Source organism: Rana temporaria, chromosome 4 (genome assembly GCF_905171775.1).
Source record: "Rana temporaria chromosome 4, aRanTem1.1, whole genome shotgun sequence".
Classification (NCBI taxonomy): domain Eukaryota; kingdom Metazoa; phylum Chordata; class Amphibia; order Anura; family Ranidae; genus Rana; species Rana temporaria.
Window position 1 is genome coordinate 395,812,596 of NC_053492.1, and position 19,289 is coordinate 395,831,884.

At 40.8% G+C, this 19,289-nt stretch overlaps 1 protein-coding gene across 1 annotated transcript in view; it reads left to right on the plus strand.

Moving 5' to 3' along the window:
- The first annotated feature begins 227 nt into the window (after nt 1–227).
- Nucleotides 228–19,289, plus strand: part of EFEMP1 (EGF containing fibulin extracellular matrix protein 1) — a 91,240-nt gene continuing 72,178 nt past the window's right edge. Inside the window, exons 1-2 of the mRNA XM_040351156.1 lie at nt 228–426; nt 18,366–18,444. Of these exons, the coding sequence (XP_040207090.1) occupies nt 18,367–18,444 (78 nt within the window). The 5' untranslated portion in view covers nt 228–426; nt 18,366. The remainder of the gene's footprint in view (nt 427–18,365; nt 18,445–19,289) is intronic.

Below are 19,289 nucleotides of genomic sequence, written 5' to 3' on the forward strand. Positions count from 1 at the left end.
TAAAAAAGGGGGCTACATTCTGCGGCACATTTAACGCCAAATAATAAAAATATACACATTTTCACATAAACGTGGGTCATACTGTTTTCATTGGAAGATGTGGTTCGCATGTGAGCTGGCAAGGTCAGTTAACACATCACATATGCTTCAATAATGGGAGGATATGTATGAGAGAGAGAGAGCGAGAGAGAGAAAGAGGAGTGTCCCAGCAGTTGAGCTGAAATGAATACCTCCTTTCAACACAGTATCCACATGCCTGAAGCAGCCGAGCGTTGATCTGCTCCCTCAGCTCCCACATTGCCTCAGTCTTTGCTCTTAGTCCCCGAGCACTGCATGCCTTGATTGTACGCCTGCCTGCATTGTCTCACCTGCACCGGAAACCCCGTTTATGATTTCCAACTGGAACGTTAGCTGACCTGTTTGAAAGTAAGAGAATGAGCTGTTTAGTATTGTTCTCCGCCAGCTTCATTTTTACAATATGACAATTTGTTACTTTGGGAACTTACGCAGTTGGCCAAAACGAGCAAAGTTATTGTTTGTTAGCTGTGTAATACAGTTTTATTTTTATTTTTTTTAATTTTTTTTACTGCGCAGTGCAAGCTCAGCTGTTCGCGATTACATTACTTGTTGTCTATCTTTTATTTTTGCTGTCAGAATGCAACTGTAGCCATAGAAATGTTATAAAACAGCATACAGGGATTCTTCATTTTTGTGCCAGGACAGAAAACCTGAGCATCTCCAGGTTGTATTACTGACTCGCGAAGGTCATGAAGGGGTGAGCCAAGAAGCTGACAATCTAATACGTGAGACCGATTTCATGTATTGGGTATAGTCTTATTTAGATGTTCATACATTTTTATATGCATATAATATAGGCATACTAGAGATGACACATATAGGTATTTAATTATGGGATTTTTTTGTCCCTTTATATTTGTTTATGGACTTACCTTGTTTTATTGAAATGCACTAATTTTATGTTTCTATATTCATTGGGGGTGTTGTGATCAGCCTATAGTGTACATTTTCTTATACCTAACAGTTGTTTGCGCTGATTGTCTTGTTATTTCACTTAATTGGATTGCCTGTTACACATTAATATATAATTTGAATAAGAATTGAAATTAATATCATATTAATGTAAAAAAAACGATCACAACTTTTAAAATTTTAAATACTGGCCAGCAGATATTACTATCATTCTGGTCATACAAATGACAATTTTTAAGACAATTTTAACCAGATTTATAGCAATACCTATAAAAATGGATTAAACGTGTAGGTTGCTTTATTCCTTTTTTTTTATTATTTCATTTTATTATTGAAAGTGCTTAACAATTGCCTTGTGTATGGCCAGCAAAACCATTTCAATAGTGTGATATTTTGTTGCAAAGCTGTACGACTGATTGTTTGAGATGACTGTAAAAAAAAAATGTTTCACCCTATTCAAAGTACGATAATCAAAAGTTTTTTTTTTTTTTAAGATAAAATCTGTTTGTTTTTGTTATATTTGTCCGATTTGGTAAATTTTCCATCATATCCTGTCCTAAGAACACAACATAAAAGGAAAAATCTCTCCAATGTGACAAAATAATCTCTTAAATTGCTTCTGCTGGAACAGGTGTCTTCACTGAAATATTTTACTTCTATTAGTGTTCTGGTGACAGCTGGATTTCCCCAATAATTTCTGTCCAGTTGACATTAATCACCAGGACAACTAGAGAAGGAAAATTTATACGGATACAGCGGTAAAAACAATAGAAGATTCCAATGTTTTCTAATTTTATAGAAATACTTTAACCCTCACCCTAATACTTTACATTACCCATAAAATGGTGCTTCAACATTTAACTTTCTTTACGAAAGGCAAATTCACTTTGCACTACAAGTGCAAACTACAAGTGCAAAGTGAACTTGAAATTGCACTGAAAGTGCGCTTGGAAGTGCAGTCGCTGTAAATCTGAGGGGTAGATCTAAAACGAGGGGAAGCTCTGCTGATTTTATCATTCAATCATGTGCAAGCTAAAATGCTGTTTTTTTATTTTCCTTGCATGTCCCCCTCGGATTTACAGCGACTGCACTTCCAAGTGCACTTTCAGTGCAATTTCCAGTGCACTTTACACTTGTAGTTTGCACTTGTAGTGCAAAGTGGATTTTCTTTTTGTAAATAACCCCCTAAGTCCTGACATTTAACCTGACCTTATCACTTAAAGTGACAGGAAACAATACCTTTATTCTCCAAAAATAATTTGTATTCATCCCCGACTTAATGAGACTGTAATCTATTTTTCATGAAATTGCTTCTTACTGTGTTTTTCTGCCTCCTTGTAATGTCCTCCACTGACATCCAAACTTCTCTTCCCCCCCCCCCCTCACTTCTGTTTTTTGTAGCAAGCATTTCACGTTGCACTACAAATCCCATAGTCCAACCTTTTTCAACCAGGATGCCATGGCACCCTGGGGTGCCTTCTGAGATATTCAGGGGATGCCTTCTGAGATATTCAGGGGTGCCTTCTGAGATATCCAGGGGTGCCTTGGCAAAATGCCTAAAAATTGCCTCAAATTGAAAATTTCAACAAGCCAACAGGTGTTTTAAGCCTCCCTTTTTGTTTTGTTTCTCAAAGTCACGGGTTTTAAATGTGCAGCATTAAAACCTTGGGCATTAAGCGGGCCAGCTGCTGGCACTCTAACAACCAATGATGTCATAGGATAATAAGGAGGACATTGGGCACCTGAGGATGTCCTTGTTTTCACCTCTTCGTCAGCACTGGGGTCACATTAGCTGAATGAGGGAGAAAATCTCAGGGAGAAGAAACACACTGGAATACCAGTCAGTACCAGTGTGAAAGCATATACTTGTTTGTAAAAATAAATCACCCCTAATGTTGGGTGTCCTGCGTTTGTTAATGCCACTGCATGTAAAACTATTTTTTTTTTAAATAGGGTGCCTCGAGGTTGTGTAAAGGGTGCCTTGGCTGAAAAAAGATTGAGAAATACTGCCATAGTCCCTAGTCCATCTTGGAAGTGAGCAAGAGAGGGTGACTACATTCCTACATACATACATACATACATAGTGGGGAACATAGAGAATGAGCGTCGGCACCTTCTAACAAGGAAGATCACAGCAACAAAAAAAAAAAGTTTTTGAGTTTTAAGAACACATATATGAATAGAATTTTCTTTTTTTTACCCAGAGTTTAGTGTCACTTTTAACCTTACACAAACGTCTGATCTAGCAAAAGCACATGATCATGTAGAGTACTGCAAAACGAACCAATCAGATTTTATGCCTTTTTTTCCCCGCCATTTAACTATAGTACACTGGCAATGGTTGGTATGGGTTACTGCACTTTGCCATTACTACACCTTGCCCCTTTTAAAACACGTATGATCTCATATTTTGTAATATAATATTTTACTACAGAAAAATGTGACAAATCAAAGGAATACAAATTTTGACAATTTACTAGAGGAAGTGTTAGGTTAAACAAGTATATACATGAACCTGAGAACTGGTACAAGGCTGAAAGGACTCCCAACATAGATAATAATTTGCAACAATGAGCAAGAATATCATAACAAATGAAGCGCAATATAGAAAGGAAAGTAGATTTTGCTCATTTTTCATTAATTACACTGACTGCGAAAGAAGTAGCTGGAGTTCCACTTTGACAATGATCTTTAGCTGTACTGATTGCTCCAAACTAATAAAAATCCTTTTGGTTATATAAAAATATTTCACATCATTGCACTTTGTATTTCACCACTAAATGGGTCTGAATGCTAGGTTGTAACTGCAGAATGTGCAACTACTGTTGGACCAATGAGGTCAGGGGGTCCCACCATGACTTTCACTTTATTTATGTCTTTTACATTTTATACAGAAAAAATATACTAAATCAGGGGTAGGCAACCTTAGAGAGATCTACTTGAATAACACTGATGAAGTCAAAGATCACTGGGCACAGTGTCCTGTTGTTAGGGCCGGTTCACACCACAACGCGATGCCAGAAAGGCATGTTCCATGTGTGTTTCCTGCACTGTGTTCAAAATGCACTGCCTTTGTGATCTACTGCAGGTGATAATACAGTGTTAACCCCAAATGTAGAACACAAACACAGTGGACATAAAAAATAAGTATTACAAGAGAGTGCAGGGTATGGGAGTGCATTACGCTCAGAATGCAAGATTCAAGAGTGCGTTATGCTCAAAATGCTGGGTTCAGGAGTGTGTTACAGTCATAATGCAGGGTTCAAGAGTGCATTATGCTCAAAATGCTGGGTTCAGGAGTGTGTTACAGTCACAATGCAGGGTTTAGGAGTGTGTTGTGCTCAGAATACAGGGTTCAGGAGTGCGTTACCCTCAGAATGCAAAGTTAAGGAATTTGGGTTACGCTCTGAAAGCAGGGATCAGGAGTGTGTTACGCTCAGAAGTCAAGGATCGGGAGTGTGTTACGCACAGAATGCAGGGATTAGGAGTGCATTGTGCTCAGAATGCAGGGATCAGGAATGTGTTACGCTCTGAATGCAGAGATCAGAAGTATGTTGCGCTCAGACTGCAGGGATCAAGAGTGCATTATGCTCAGAATGCAGGGATCAGGAGTGTGTTACCCTCAGAATACAGGGATTAGGGGGGTGTGAAGGATGGTAGAGGACACTGCTGTGGGGGTGGCCCTGCCCATAACAATGTTCACTGCCCCCTTCACATCACTCCCCACACACACACACACACAGTAGTGTTCTCTTCCCTCCCATTGCAGTGTTCCATAGCATCCTACCTGTGCACACATGAGACCGAGAGGCAGCACAGTTCTGTACAGGGGAAAAGAGCTGGCTGAGTGACTTTTCATATTTACAAGCTGGTGATTGGTTGCTTAGGACCTAGCAGCCAGCCACCTGTGGGCTAACTAGCAAAGTTGATTTGGCCAGCTCCTCTCCCTCTCCTGGTTCACTTTAAAAATGAAAATCCTAAGATTTGCACAGGGGACACAGCCTACCTGCTCTGTACTTCAGTTTTTCATCCATGCATTGCTTTACTTCCTCAGGTGTGCAAAATCCCTTTTTTGGTAATCTGGATATCCATGCCTGCTTGTGATGCTGGAACCACCTCCTTGCTACATTTCACAAAGAGAAATTTTGGTATAAAAAAGGACAGTATTAATAGCTTTCCCAAAGCCACCAATCAAATTTAAACCAAAGATAGGCACATAGCACAAGCTCCAGGATGTACACTCCCACTGACCCTTTTGCCCTGAATGTTGGGCGACATTCTGCCTATGTGTATCGCAGCCAGTCCGACAGAAGACATGCTCCCGATCATCGCTCTCAGCCAATGGCTGGGTGCGCTGACTGGAGTGTTCTGGTGGGGGGGGGGGCATCCCCTTGTCAGAACACAATAGAACAGCAGGGGAGATTGCTGTAACATCAGATTGTTAGTACTGCGGTTCCAGCTGGAGCTGTCAGTTTTTTTTTGTTCAAATCAGCGAATAAACTAGTGGCGTGTACTAGGCTTTAATGGAGCACCACAAGGGTTGCATGAGCAATTACTTGCAGCCTTCTAGCCTTCTAATCTCCTGCAGTAGTTGGGTGATGGGTTGCTTGGTGTGACTTTGACTCGTTTAATGGGACGCTGCCCCCTTCATCAGGAAGAAAAACTACAGCAAAGCTGTATCATAATGAAGAATACAAGTTTGTCATTACAAATACACAAATGTTCAATATAGCTATTTACACCAATATTAGGATGTATGCTCTACATACCTATCATATGAACTTAAAACACACAGCAGATAGGGCAGTCCATTAGGCCTATGAATCGTAGGTCAAGGTACAAGCCAATCTTAGATAATAAGGATTATCTATAACATAAAAAAGGGAGCATATTAGTGAAGCTCAGGGAATGGTGGACAGTATACTTGTTAAAAACATGGGAACAAAAACTCAAGAAGGGAGGAGGGATCCATATACTTGGTAGGGAGACCTATGTATTCACAACTACACCCCTACTCCCCCCATACATCTCTAATGTATACACAGAACAGGAGCTCCTAGAAGGGGAAGCAGGGAGAGCAGAGCTTCAGGTAGACTCAGCGTGTAATGTAGAAGATAAAGGGATAAAAGAGCTCCCGGTGATCAAAGAGGTAAGTAATTTGTATTTAAGTAGAAGTTTCAGCAATAAAAAGAGGCCAATACGTTTTTGGATGATCAGGGCTATTAGTAAAAATCGTTTTTGGATGATCCTGTTGAAGGGTGCATTTGGCACATGGACCTGGACTGTTAGAAGTCCTCAGCGCTGGCTGTGTGTTCAGAGGCAGCAATGAGAAGTGTTTTTTGCCCCAGGGATTTGTAGCTTGACTGGTGGGAGAAACTAAGTCACTCCCACCAGTCCAGATCTCTAAGGCTGCGTACACACGATCAGTCCATCTGATGACAACGGTCCAAAGGACCGTTGTCATCGGTTAACCGATGAAGCTGACTGATGGTCTGATGTGCCTACACACCATAGGTTAAAAACCGATCGTGTCAGAACGCGGTAATGTAAAACACAACGACGTGCTGAAAAAAACGAAGTTCAATGCTTCCAAGCATGCGTCGACTTGATTCTGAGCATGTGCGGGTTTTTGACCGATGGTTTTCAATACTAACGATCGGTTTTGACCTATCGGTTACCAGTCCATCGGTTCAATTTTAAAGCAAGTTCTACATTTTTTGACCGAAGGTTAACTGACCGATGGGGCCCACACACGATCGGTTTGGACCGATGAAAAGGTCCTTCAGTCCGTTTTCATCGATTTTGACCGATCGTGTGTACGCGGCCTAACAGTCCAGATCCATGTGCTAAAGGCACCCTCCAACAGAATCATCTCACAACTATTTTTGCTAGCAGCCCTTTAGTCCCCCGAAACGCACTGGCCTCTTTTTATTGCTGAAACTTCAAGTAAAATACAAATGACTTACCTCTTTCATCACCGGGCGCTCCTTTATCCTTTATCCTCATTTCTTCTACATTGCAGCCACAGATGTCAGTGAGGACTTGTTTTGAAGCTTATTTATTACCTGTTAAGAATATTTACTGTAAATACAGGAATGGCCAAAGCCTGGGAAGGTTTACTTTAAGTAATTTCCCTACTCTCTGGGCTTTTAAAGGTTAATTTACTTCTTGCTAAAAATGTTTAAATATCTGATTGTCCATGGCGGGACCACATTTTCACATTAAAGGTCTGCCATGAAAATTTGGCGATTGCCCAAAAGATTTTTCTCTTTATAGAGAGCTTTATTTGTTTCCTATAAAACATTGCTTGGCATTTTCATTCTTGAATCTAATACCCAAAGTAATGCTTTATGTATGTTTAGTAACTATGACTCTATCAGTGTGCCAATGTGTGTGTTATGTTGCACTGAATTATGTTGGGACTGGGAATCACTGCAACATACACCTTGCAATACAGCTCTCTCATATCAGGAATACTAACCATGTGGCTTTGATTACAAGTCTCTCCTGCATTCTTTTTTTGTAACAGACTCCTGAGCTATGCAATTGATATTGCCAACAAACCGAAACATCACATAGCAGGGGAAATTAAATCAACCTGCTGTCAGGATGACTGATCTTTGATGTGTAAATGTCAAAAATATGATTATCACTTGGGACTCCTCTTTCCTCGATTTACTGACAGATATTACACCTTGACAACAATGTATCAGTGGAAATATGTATTCCAAATATTATAAGAGATTATTTTTTTTATTATGGAATAGTTGTGAATTCTTTCTTTATTTTTTAGAAATTCTTTTTTTAGGAGCAACAGATACGAAGATAATATAAGTACAGGCCATCTGGAAGTACAGTTGTAACAAATAAATAGTAGGGAGACTACAGAAGTCACTGGGGCTGGTAATGCCTAAGGCATACATGTCAATAAGGCCTCGTACACACGACCGAGGAACTCGACGGGCGAAACACATCGTTTTCCTCGTCGAGTTCCTTGTTAGGCTGTCGAGGAACTCGACAAGCCAATTTTCTCCATTCCCGTCAAGGAAATAGAGAACATGCTCTCTTTTTGGCTCGTCGAGTTCCTCGACAGTTTCCTCGACGAAAATGTACACACGACCGGTTTCCTCGGCAAAAAAATATCTCCCAGAAAGTTTCTTGATGGATTCTGCCGAGGAAACCGGTCGTGTGTACGAGGCCTAACATGAATCTCATGGCCTGATCAAGGTGACTTTGATCGTCGTCAGGAGGAAATCGATTTAAATTTATATTTTGACATTTTTGTAGTTAACCTGATTGAACCAGGTAAAAGAAAGAAGGAAGGAAAGTTAAAAAAAAAAAAAAAAGAAAACAGGGAAGGTGCGGGCAAGATGTGGAGAAATAGAGGTGGGCTTCAGAAAGTCATTAGTTTGATACTTAAAGTGTCATCCATTTTACACTTATAAGAAATATGGCGCCCAGGTCTGCCAATATTTATCCTCCTGTTCTTTCATTGCCATAGTGACAATTTGCATTTGCTGAATCTCTTCAATTCTGGCAGTCCAGTGTGATTTGGTAGGAGGAGATAATAGTTTTCCACATCGCCAGCACACAGGCTTTGGCTGCATTAAATAGATGTTTTAACAGGGAATTTTTATATTTTTTGGGCAGATAGGGGGGTATCATGGAATAAATAAGCCAAAGGATTTCATCCAAGAGATACACCTGTTAGAGTTTTCATGGTTTAACAATGTTCCAAAAGATCGTAAGTTTTGGGCAATCCCAAAAAATATGCAACACAATGTCCAGGGCCGGACTGGGAATAAAATCCAGCCATGGACAAAATTTCATACCAGCCCCATAGCATTATTATACCAGTGCAACAGTATAACGTCATTATTTTCTTGTTCATGAAAGGGAAAACAATGCCATGACTGCAGTCTCACTCTGCCCATGAATGCAGCCTCACTGTGCCCACGAATGCAGCCCCTCCTGTGCCCCATGTCCCAGTCTGCAGTCCCTGTCTGTGGGAAGGCGTGCTGTTGATGGTACGGTACCTTCCATGCCAGCAGGATATCCATGATGGTCAGCAGCAAGCAGGGTCTATTCTCGTTTTGGATGGGGACAGTGCTCCTTCCAGAGGATCTGTTTGCTGTGAGATGGAGTGGTCCTTGGCCACCTGCACCTTCAGGCGTCCTAATTTTGCGGCCCCAGTCAGCCCTCTCCTCTGGTCCTGGGGAAGTGGAGAGCTCTGGGTGGGAGCTGGAGAGAAGGGGGAGCGGAGAGCACTGGCGGGGTTAGAGAGCACATGGGTGGGGACAAAAAGCAGGGGGAGTGGAGAACACAGGGGTGGGGAGCGGGGAGCACTGGGGAGAGCTTGAGAGCACCAGTGGGGGCCAGAAAGAACAGGAGTGGAGAGCACTGGGGGCTGGAGAGCACTATGGGTGGGCGGAGGGCACTGGTGGTGTTGGAGAGCACATGGGTGGGGAAAGAATGCCCTCCTCTTCCTCCTGCAAGCATTCAGTGGCTGCATGGAGGAATATAGAAAGGTAATTTCCTCTATATGTGGCCTCCCTGCCGATCCTCCTATTTAGACACACAGGACGTGCTGTACGGGCCGGCATCTCCTCACGTGTATCACTGAGCTGGCTGGATCTGTGTTCAGCGGCGGCGCTGTAACAAGGTCCTGCCCCCCCTAGACCGGCTCCTTTCTAATGATTGCATGCTATAGAAGCTTTTTGCGCAAAAATAATGATTTTTTTTTTTTTTTTTTGAGGTTGCAAGAAGGTAGTTTTCAAGTCTCTGTATGAAAGGGAGTTTCTGCGGAAGTCCTGTCTCTATCAACAAGGCATATAATAATGATAAAGTATTCCTTACTGGTGTTCTTTATAAAAAAAAAAAAAAATCAAATGAGGATGGCTTTTTCCCTTTTACGATTTTTTTACTTTTTTGCTCATTAAATGTACAGGCTATAAAGCTGTTGATTTGTCATTGGCTTTAAATAGAAAAAGAACAAGTAAGCTAGAACTGTGAATGCAATGATATAATATTGTGATGCTTTATGAATGAATATAATAAAGCCCAACTCCAAACAGACCATACAACATACAACACTTGGGTTAAGATAGTAATATCTGCCACCGTCGTATTTATTGCTGTAGGTCCCAACTATGGAGAGATTTTCTCTTCTTTTCTGTCCCTGTGACAGGGACTCAAATGGAGGGACAGGCAGTACTGATGCATTTCTCCAGTAGGGACCAGACAAAGATGATAACATAAACAAATTTTTAGTACTATGGGGAAGGGTTTGGACCTCTGCTAGACTGAGGCCTCGTACACACAACCGAGAAACTCGACGGGCGAAACACATCATTTTCCTCGTCGAGTTCCTTGTTAGGCTGTCGAGAAACTCAACAAGCCAATTTTCTCCATTCCCATCAAGGAAATAGAGAACATGCTCTCTTTTTGGCTTGTCGAGTTTCTCGACAGTTTCCTTGACGAAAATGTACACCCGCACCCGGTTTCCTCGGCACAAAAATATCTCCCAGCAAGTTTCTTGCTGGTTTTTGCTGAGAAACTCGGTCGTGTGTACAAGGCCTTAGAATTTCTAGGTCTTTCCCATCTTTTCCAAAAAAAAGAAGAAGCAAACATTCACTTATGTAAAGCAAACTATGCAGCACTTTACAAGGTACACTATAACCTTCCGTGGCAGACAGAGGAAACCATTTTTGTGTCACAATTCAACTACTAGTACAATACAAGTGCGTATTCACTGTGAAATATTAGAAAGATAGATAGATAGATAGATAGATAGATAGATAGATAGATAGATAGATAGATAGATAGATAGATAGATAGATAGATAGATAGATAGATACAGTAGATAGATAGATAGATAGATAGATAGATAGATAGATAGATAGATAGATAGATAGATAGATAGATAGATAGATAGATAGATAGATAGATAGATAGATAGATAGATAGATAGTACCAACCCTGGAGCTTTACTCAGAACTCATTCGGACACCCTCTCTCTTCTGAATGTGCTCTTCCCCTTCCTCGTCCTTCAGTAGTGGATGGGTGGTGTACAGTAGGGGAAGGGTCTGTGGGTGAGACCTTGATGTCCTAAGTTAGCAGGTAATGATTCTGAGGAACGGTGCTGGAACAGTGAGTAGGTAAATCTGCGAGGCAATGAAGAGGTGAGTTTTGAAGCTGGGGGGGGGATTTGCCCAATCTCTAATTGGTCTTTAACACCTTCTCTCTCATGAAAAAGATGGAAAGGTCAGCCCTATAGTTTGGAGATGTCAGATGTGCTTTTCTTTCACCCTTTAATTTAGAGTCCTCGAGTCTGTTTCCTGTCCTAGCATTGAAATGATCAGATCAGGCATAGTATAAAGCCATTTGTGACCACCCTAAGGCCCATTCTCATCACCTACAAAGGAACTGCTAAACTTATCTCCTCTAATGGCACTACTACCTCACTAGCCGCATCGGCAAGATTTCACTCCCTCATTGCTCCCTTGCTAGCCATCAAGAACATTCCAACATTTTAGTAAATGAAGAAGCCACCTCCTTTAGGTAAAGTGGCAACTTCACCAAAGTGGTAAAATATTGCCAGATAAACAATCACCAGGGTAATATCTGCTCATAACACAATTTCAAATATTGCCTAGCTCCATTTCAGCTATTGTAAAACAAGAATAATCTGATGCAGTCTATACCATAAGGTTTTTAATATAATACATATTCCAAATTGCCTGAAAATGAGTCAGAAAATTTGTGAAGAATGGTAGAGCTGGAGCCATTTAGACGGAATCCATAAATATCTTTCCAAAGTTTTCCTGCTATTCTTACATTATTAAAGACTTGAAGCACCTGTCTTTAATTTTTCTAGATTTAGGTAATGTATATCTTTCAAGCAAGCAGTTTATATAAAAATGCACAGTATCAGGTTTTAAAATGTGTTATATGACAATAGTATTTCTTAACTTTCAAAATCATTCAAATAGCACCTTACACTGCATGGTTACTTCTTGAGGACATTATAAAATGTATAGTTACCACATGATTGTGCTTTTCAGAGGATCTAAGAAGTGGCACAAGGCTGGCTTGTATTATTCAGAACATTTTCAGTATATACAATAAATTATTTCATGTTAGGTTTATTATATGAACTTAGCTCCATAGTATACTAGTTTAATAAAGCAGAATTTTGGGCCTCACTGTTTTTAAACATTGAAGGAAATCTGGAATGAAAGACACACAGGGGAGATTTACTAAAACTGGAGTGTGCAAAATCTGGTGCAGCTGTTCATAGAAACTGATCAGCTTCCACGGTTTTTTAGTCAAAGCTTAAAGTGGAGGTTCACCCAAAAACCTTTTTTTTTTAACATTAGATTGAGGCTCTTTTGTCAAGGGGAATTGGGTGTTTTTTTTACAATCGAAGCAGTACTTACTGTTTTAGAGATGCATCTTCTCCGCCGCTTCCGGGTATGGGCTGCGGGACTGGGCATTCCTACTTGATTGACAGGCTTCCGACAGGCTTCCGGCGGTCGCATACATCGCGTCACGATTTTCCGAAAGTAGCCGAACGTCGGTGCGCAAGCGCCGTATAGAGCCGCACCGACGTTCGGCTTCTTTCGGCTACTCGTGACGCGATGTATGCGACCGTCGGAAGCCTGTTAATCAAATAGGAATGCCCAGTCCCGAAGACCATACCCAGAAGCGGCGGAGAAGATCACTCTCTAAAACGGTAAGTACTGCTTCGATTTTAAAAAAATTACCCAATTCCCCTTGACAAAATGAGCATCAATCTAATGTTTAAAAAAAAAAATTCGATTGAAGCAAATTATAAGACACTTCTACGTTGGTATTTGGTCCCGACCAGAGTCGCTAAGATGCACCCGTCCGCATCGCCCAATTGCTTCAGGCGTTGTGGACAGATGGGTACAATGCTTCATGTTTGGTGGCAGTGCCCCGTGTTCACAAGGTTTTGGATTCGTATATTTAACTTAATTTATTCGGTAACGGGTGTTAATATACGTCGATCCCCGCAACCAGCGCTTTTTCATAAATTACCCAGTGAGATTCCCAAAAAATCAATGACGTTAATCACGTATATGTTTTTGGCAGCAAGAATAACTATTGGTAGATATTGGAAGCAGTCGGTGGTTCCTCTTGATTACGTGAAGAATAAACTTAATTGGATCATGGTTAACGACAGACTCGCCTGTGTCCTTCGCGATTCTACTAAGAAATTTGATATAACGTGGGATCCGTGGATACGTTACCTATCTCCGTCATAAAATGTCTCCGGCTGACCCTCTTCTCTTCTCTTCTCCTCTTATTTTCTCCCTCTCTTTGTTTTCTCTTTTCTTTTCTTTCTCTCTTTCCTCTTAAAAAAAAAACGTTTAATGTTGAATTGGCTATTGTTGTTATTGTTGCCAACTGTGGGATGCATTAATGGACCTTCTGTCTCTAGGTTAACATGATGTAGGTGGAAGTATATGGAGGGGTTTCCCTTTCTTTCCCCTTCTCTACCTTTCCTTGTCCTTCCCTATCTTTCCCTACCCTTCCCAATCCCTCCCCTCCTTTTTCTTCCCTCTTCTCTTCCTCCTCTGTTCTTTATATACATCTTGCTCCTGGTATGAATCATTCTTGTGATTCTGGGGTAGTGTGGCTTCCTGGGACAACCACTAGTTGGACCCTAGGGTGTCGAGAATATGGCTCATTAGCTTTATTCGTATTTTCTTTTTTGTTTTTTTATTTTTATTACCACTCAGTGAATGATTTTACAGCGGAAGAGGGGAGGGATACGATTTAAAGGGAACATTGTGTTGGTTTTTTTCCTTGGTTATCCTTATGTCATATAGATATATTAACGGGCTTTCCCGCTAACTGCATTTTATGTTGAGTCTCTCTTTTTTTTTTTTTTTGTCTATAGGTTTTAGGCTTATGACTCTTTGTATGAATAATATAATCTGATAGAGCTCGATTGTTCTTTTCATATTTGTTACCTATGTCTGAGGCAACATTGTTCATTTTCAATAAAAAAAATATTGGAATTAAAAAAGAAAAAATTCGGGTAAACTCCCGCTTTAAAGTGATACTAAAGTTTTTTTTTGTTTAAAAAAGACAAACATGTCATACTTACCTGCTCTGTGCAATGGTTTTTCACAGAGCAGCCCAGATCCTCCTTTTCTCAGGTCCCTCTTCAGCACTGCTGGCCACTCCCTCCTGCCGAGTACCCCCACAGCAAGCAGCTTGCTATGGGGCACCTGAGCCGAGCCACAGCTCTGTGTGTCCATTCAGACACAGAACCGTGGCTTGGCCCCATCCTATCTCTCTCCTCATTGGCTCATTGATTTTGATTGACAGCGGTGGGAGTCAATGGTGCCCACTGTGTCTCAGCCAATTTAGGAGGGAGGGTCCCGGACAGCCAAGTCTCTCGTGCAACATTGCTGGATCGAGATGGGGCTCAGGTAAGTATTAGTGGGGATGAGGGGGGCTGCTGCACACAGAAGGTTTTCTATCTTAATGCAGACAATGCATTAAGATAATAAAAAACTTCTGCCTTTAGAACCACTTGAATTGGACAAGCTGAAGTTAGAAGCTGATTGGCTACCACTCACAGCTGCAGTGAGTGGTAGCCAATCAGTAGTGCTCCAGTTTTATTAAACTCCCCCACAGAGCTGTTATGGCTGACCTTCTTTAAAAAATGTTTAAAAGGGGGAAAATTTGTGAGATTTTTTTGATCAATGGGGAAGAAGGGGGGTTTTAGAGGCGAATCATGCTTTAAATGGATCCAAACTGGTAATAGAAGCTCTTTCGTTAATTTTGGATCCAATCAGCGTTATTATTTTAATTTTGTTCGTTTTTTAGAAATAAAGGCTTACAAGGTTCCTAACTTGTTATGAAAGCTCTTTTCAACTATTCTAGACCCAATCTTATTGCCAAAACAGCCTCTTATCAGCCTCGTTATTTTTTTTTTTTTTTTTCACAGAACAAAAAAGGTGAAAATAAATGTTTTAAGTGATAAACACAGGAATGAAAACATATACAAAGAACAGTAAATCAAATCATCTAAACTACCCTCAAAACCTTCTAAATAAATAAAAATAGAAGATATTTTTAAGAAAAAATTACCAAATCATCTCAATGTTTCACCCAATCATCTCAATGTCAGAGTTTCTGCTCGGGTGTAAATTCATTCTACTCTGCTCATCCCTAATTTGAATACTTGTTTTAGAATTGTGACTCAAAGTGTTGTATTAACATAATCACTAATCCATCCATCGACTTGGGTACAACCAGCATGCCCGGATTTTAAAATGTGATTATTGCCAGTGGCTATAGCTGCTAGCAATATTCACTGTGTTCTCCTAGCAGGGATGGCTCCTCATGCCCCCCACCCACCAGGAGAACACAGTAGCTCCACAGGAGGGATTCCCCCCCGACAACACCTTACCTGGCTGCAACCATCTATGTCCTTGCTAAGTAACTAGCAATTGCTTAAAATGTTTAATACTGTATATTAACTTTATAGAAGATGTCAGTAGACCAATGTGAGGCATATTCAGCTCTTCATTATACCAGTTATAAGTAATCTATGAGATCTATGGATCTCACACAGTATATGAAACTCTCATTAATAAGAGCTGTCAATGCTTTCCCACAGCCACTATAAATATGCAACCTTTTTGGAAAATGACGTGACTATTTCTAGCAGTGCCCAAAATATTTTAGGTGATCTTTCAATAATCCTATTGTTTTCATATTTAAATTGGATTATATTTTAACCACTTCAGCCCCGGACCAGAGCATTTTTTGTGATACGGCACTGCGTCGCTTTAACCACTTAAGGACCGCCTTCGCCTAACGCCGATATACGTCGGCAGAATGGCACGGCTGGGCACAGGCACGTACAGGTACGTCGCCTTTAAGAGCCCAGCCATGGGTCGCGCGTGCGGGACCCGATCACCGCCGGTGTCCCGCGATCAGGGATTGGGTAAACACACCTTCCCCGTTCTTCTGTGTGGCAGTGTCACTGATCATCTGGTAAGAATCACTCCCTTAGGGCACACTTAACCCCTTAGTGCCCCCTAGTGGTTAACCCCTTCACTGCCATTGACATTTTCACAGTAATCAGTGCATTTTTATAGCCCTTTTCGCTGTGAAAATGACAATGATCCCAAAAATGTGTCTAAAGTTTCCGATGTGTCCGCCATAATGTCGCAGTCACGAAAAAAAAAATGCTGATCGCCGCCATTACTAGTAAAAAAAAAAAAAATGCCATAAAACTATCCCCTATTTTGTAAACGCTATAACTTTTGCGCAATCAATATACGCTTATTGCGATTTTTTTACCAAAAATACGTAGAAGAATACGTATCGGCCTAAACTGAAGAAAAAACATTTTTTTATATATTTTTTTTGGGGATATTTATTATAGCAAAAAGTAAATAATAGTGACATTTTTTCAAAATTGTCGCTCTATTTTTGTTTATAGCGCAAAAAATAAAAACCGCAGAGGTAATAAAATACCACCAAAAGAAAGCTCTATTTGTGGGAAAAAAGGACGCCAATTTTGTTTGGGAGCCACGTCGCACGACCACGCAATTGTCAGTTAAATCGACGCAGTGCTGAATCGCAAAAACTGGCCGGGTCCTTTACCTGCATAATGGTCCAGGTCTTAAGTGGTTAACTGACAATTGCGCGGTCGTGCAACGCTGTACCAAAACAAAATTTACGTCCTTTTTTTCCCCCACAAATAGAGCTTTCTTTAGGTGGCATTTAAACAAAAAAGACAGACAATTTTGAAAAAAAAGCAATATTTTTTACTTTTTGCTATAATAAATATCCCCAGAAAATATATATATTAAAAGAAAACGAAATTCATCCCCAGTTTAGGCTCACATGTATTCTTCTACATACTTTTGGTAAAACAAATTGTGTATATTGATTGGTATGTGCAAAAGTTATATTGTCTCCAAAAAAGGGGATAGATTTATGGCATTTTTATTATTATTTTGTTTTTATTATTAGTAATAAATCTGCGATTTTTATTGAGACTGCGAAATTGCGACAGACAGTTCGGAGACTTTTGACACTATTTTGGGACCATTGACATTTATACAGCGATCAGAGATAAAAATAGCCACTGATTACTGTATAAATGTCCCTGGCAGGAAAGGAGTTAAACACTAGGGGGCGATAAAGGGGTTAAGTTTCCTCAGTGTGTTCTAAATGTAGGGGGATGAGCTACCACTGACATGGCAGAGATCACTGTTTCCAATGACAGGGAACAGCTTTCTCTTGATGGCATTTGATCACCTCTGCGTTTTTTTGGGGGGGTTTTTTGCGCCATTAAACAAAAATAGAGCGACAATTTAGAAAAAAATGCTATTTTTTTACTTTTTACTCTAATAAATATCCCCAAAAAATATATAAAAACATTTTTTTTTGTCCTCAGTTTAGGCCAATACGTATTCTTCTACCTATTTTTGGTAAAAAAAAACACACAATAAGCGTTTATCGATTGGTTTGCGCAAAATGTATAGCATTTACAAAATAGGGCATAGCTTTTCGTGACTGCGAAATTATGGCGGACACATCGGACACTATTGACACATTTTTGGGACCAGCGATGGGTCATTCCCCTGCATTCTCTTACTTCCAGAATTCTCCTAATGATAATCCTTCCCAGGGGATTACATAAAACTTCAGTTACTAACACTAGTTATATTTACAAATTCAAGTAGTTCTAAAGACTGGTGGTTTTTACTTGCATGCATTCTCTCACCGTTTCCCCCTCTGACCCCCCCCCCCCCCCATACTTACCTGAGCTCAATCTTGATCCAGTGATGTGCACAAGAGCATCAACTCTCTTCCTCCTTATTGGCTCCCGCTGTTCTAAATCACATCCAGTGAGGAGGAAGGAGCAGGACTAAACCATGCTCTTTGTGTTTTATGGATACAAAGAGCTGGGCTTGGGAAGGAGCATGAAAGAGTGCCCTTATAGCAAGCGGATTGCTATGGGGACAATCAGCAGGAGGAAGGAGACAGGAGCGCCATCGGGGGACCTGAGAGGAAGATGCTCAGGTCTGCTCTGTATAAACACATTGCACAGAGCAGGCATATGACATGCTTGTTATTTGAAAAAAAATCTTTACCTTTTAGTATTGCTTTAATTTATTATTTTTAAATGACTACATAACTGCATTAACTAGCATTTTTATCTGCCTGGAGTTCATCTTTAATATTTATTGACATGCCTTACTTGAATTATGAAAGTGACATAAGGTATAGATGAATACATTTAGAAGCTGGTTATAGATGAAATGTAATTATTTGTAAGGAGAACAAAAATAAGTTGTTCCTTTTTTTTATTTCAGCATGCTGGGAATTCTGTTTTTTGCTACCTTGATCCAATCAATATCAACACAGGACACAGATGAGACTATCACCTATACGGTGAGAAATTGATTGAATGTACTGATGTGTTGTTTTTTTTAACCTGTCTTGATCCAAACTAAGCTGACCTGTAATGTTTGGAAAATAAATTATGGTCTGGAATAAGAGCTCATTCACACAGGGACGACTTTGGATCCGACTTCAAGTCGCCCCTAGTCGCCTCAAGTCGCGCTGCATGAGAAAATCAATGTAAGTGAATGGAGCCGTCTTAATGCAGACTACTGCAGTCGCTCTGACTTCAAAAAAGGTTCCTGTACTACTTGAATCCGACTTATAGGCGACTTGTAGGCAACTTGTACCCATTGATTTCAATGGAAGTCGCCTCAGAAGTCGGATCACTGTCTTAACTGAAGCAACCATACAGGAAGATAACATACATTTCTCAGGCAAACCCCTCCCTCCCCCTCCCCCCACAGAGCTGATTGTTGTTTGATTGGCCACTGGAAAGCCTCCTGTCCTGGAGCAACTTGAAGTTGCCTTGTAAGTTGCTTGATGATTCATACTCAAGTCGTGTCCAAGTTGCCTCCCAAAGTCGTGCTGGAAGTCGTGTTGCCCCTGTGTGAATGGGCTCTTAACCTTCTGAGCGGTGTTCCCGAGTCTGACTCGGGGTGAGATTTTTTGGCTACGATCGGTAACCCCGAGTCAGACTTGGGCTTGCCTCGCAGCATCCATAGGCTTGGTTTACTTACCTTGTCCCTGGATCCAGCGATGCCACCGCTTCGTGAGCGAGCGGGACCTAGCTCCATTCACACAGTGCCTCTGTGTGCCGCCGATCTCCGTTCCCTGCGACATTACGACGCACGGGAGCGGAGAACGGCGCCAAATTCAAAAAGGTTAACAAACAC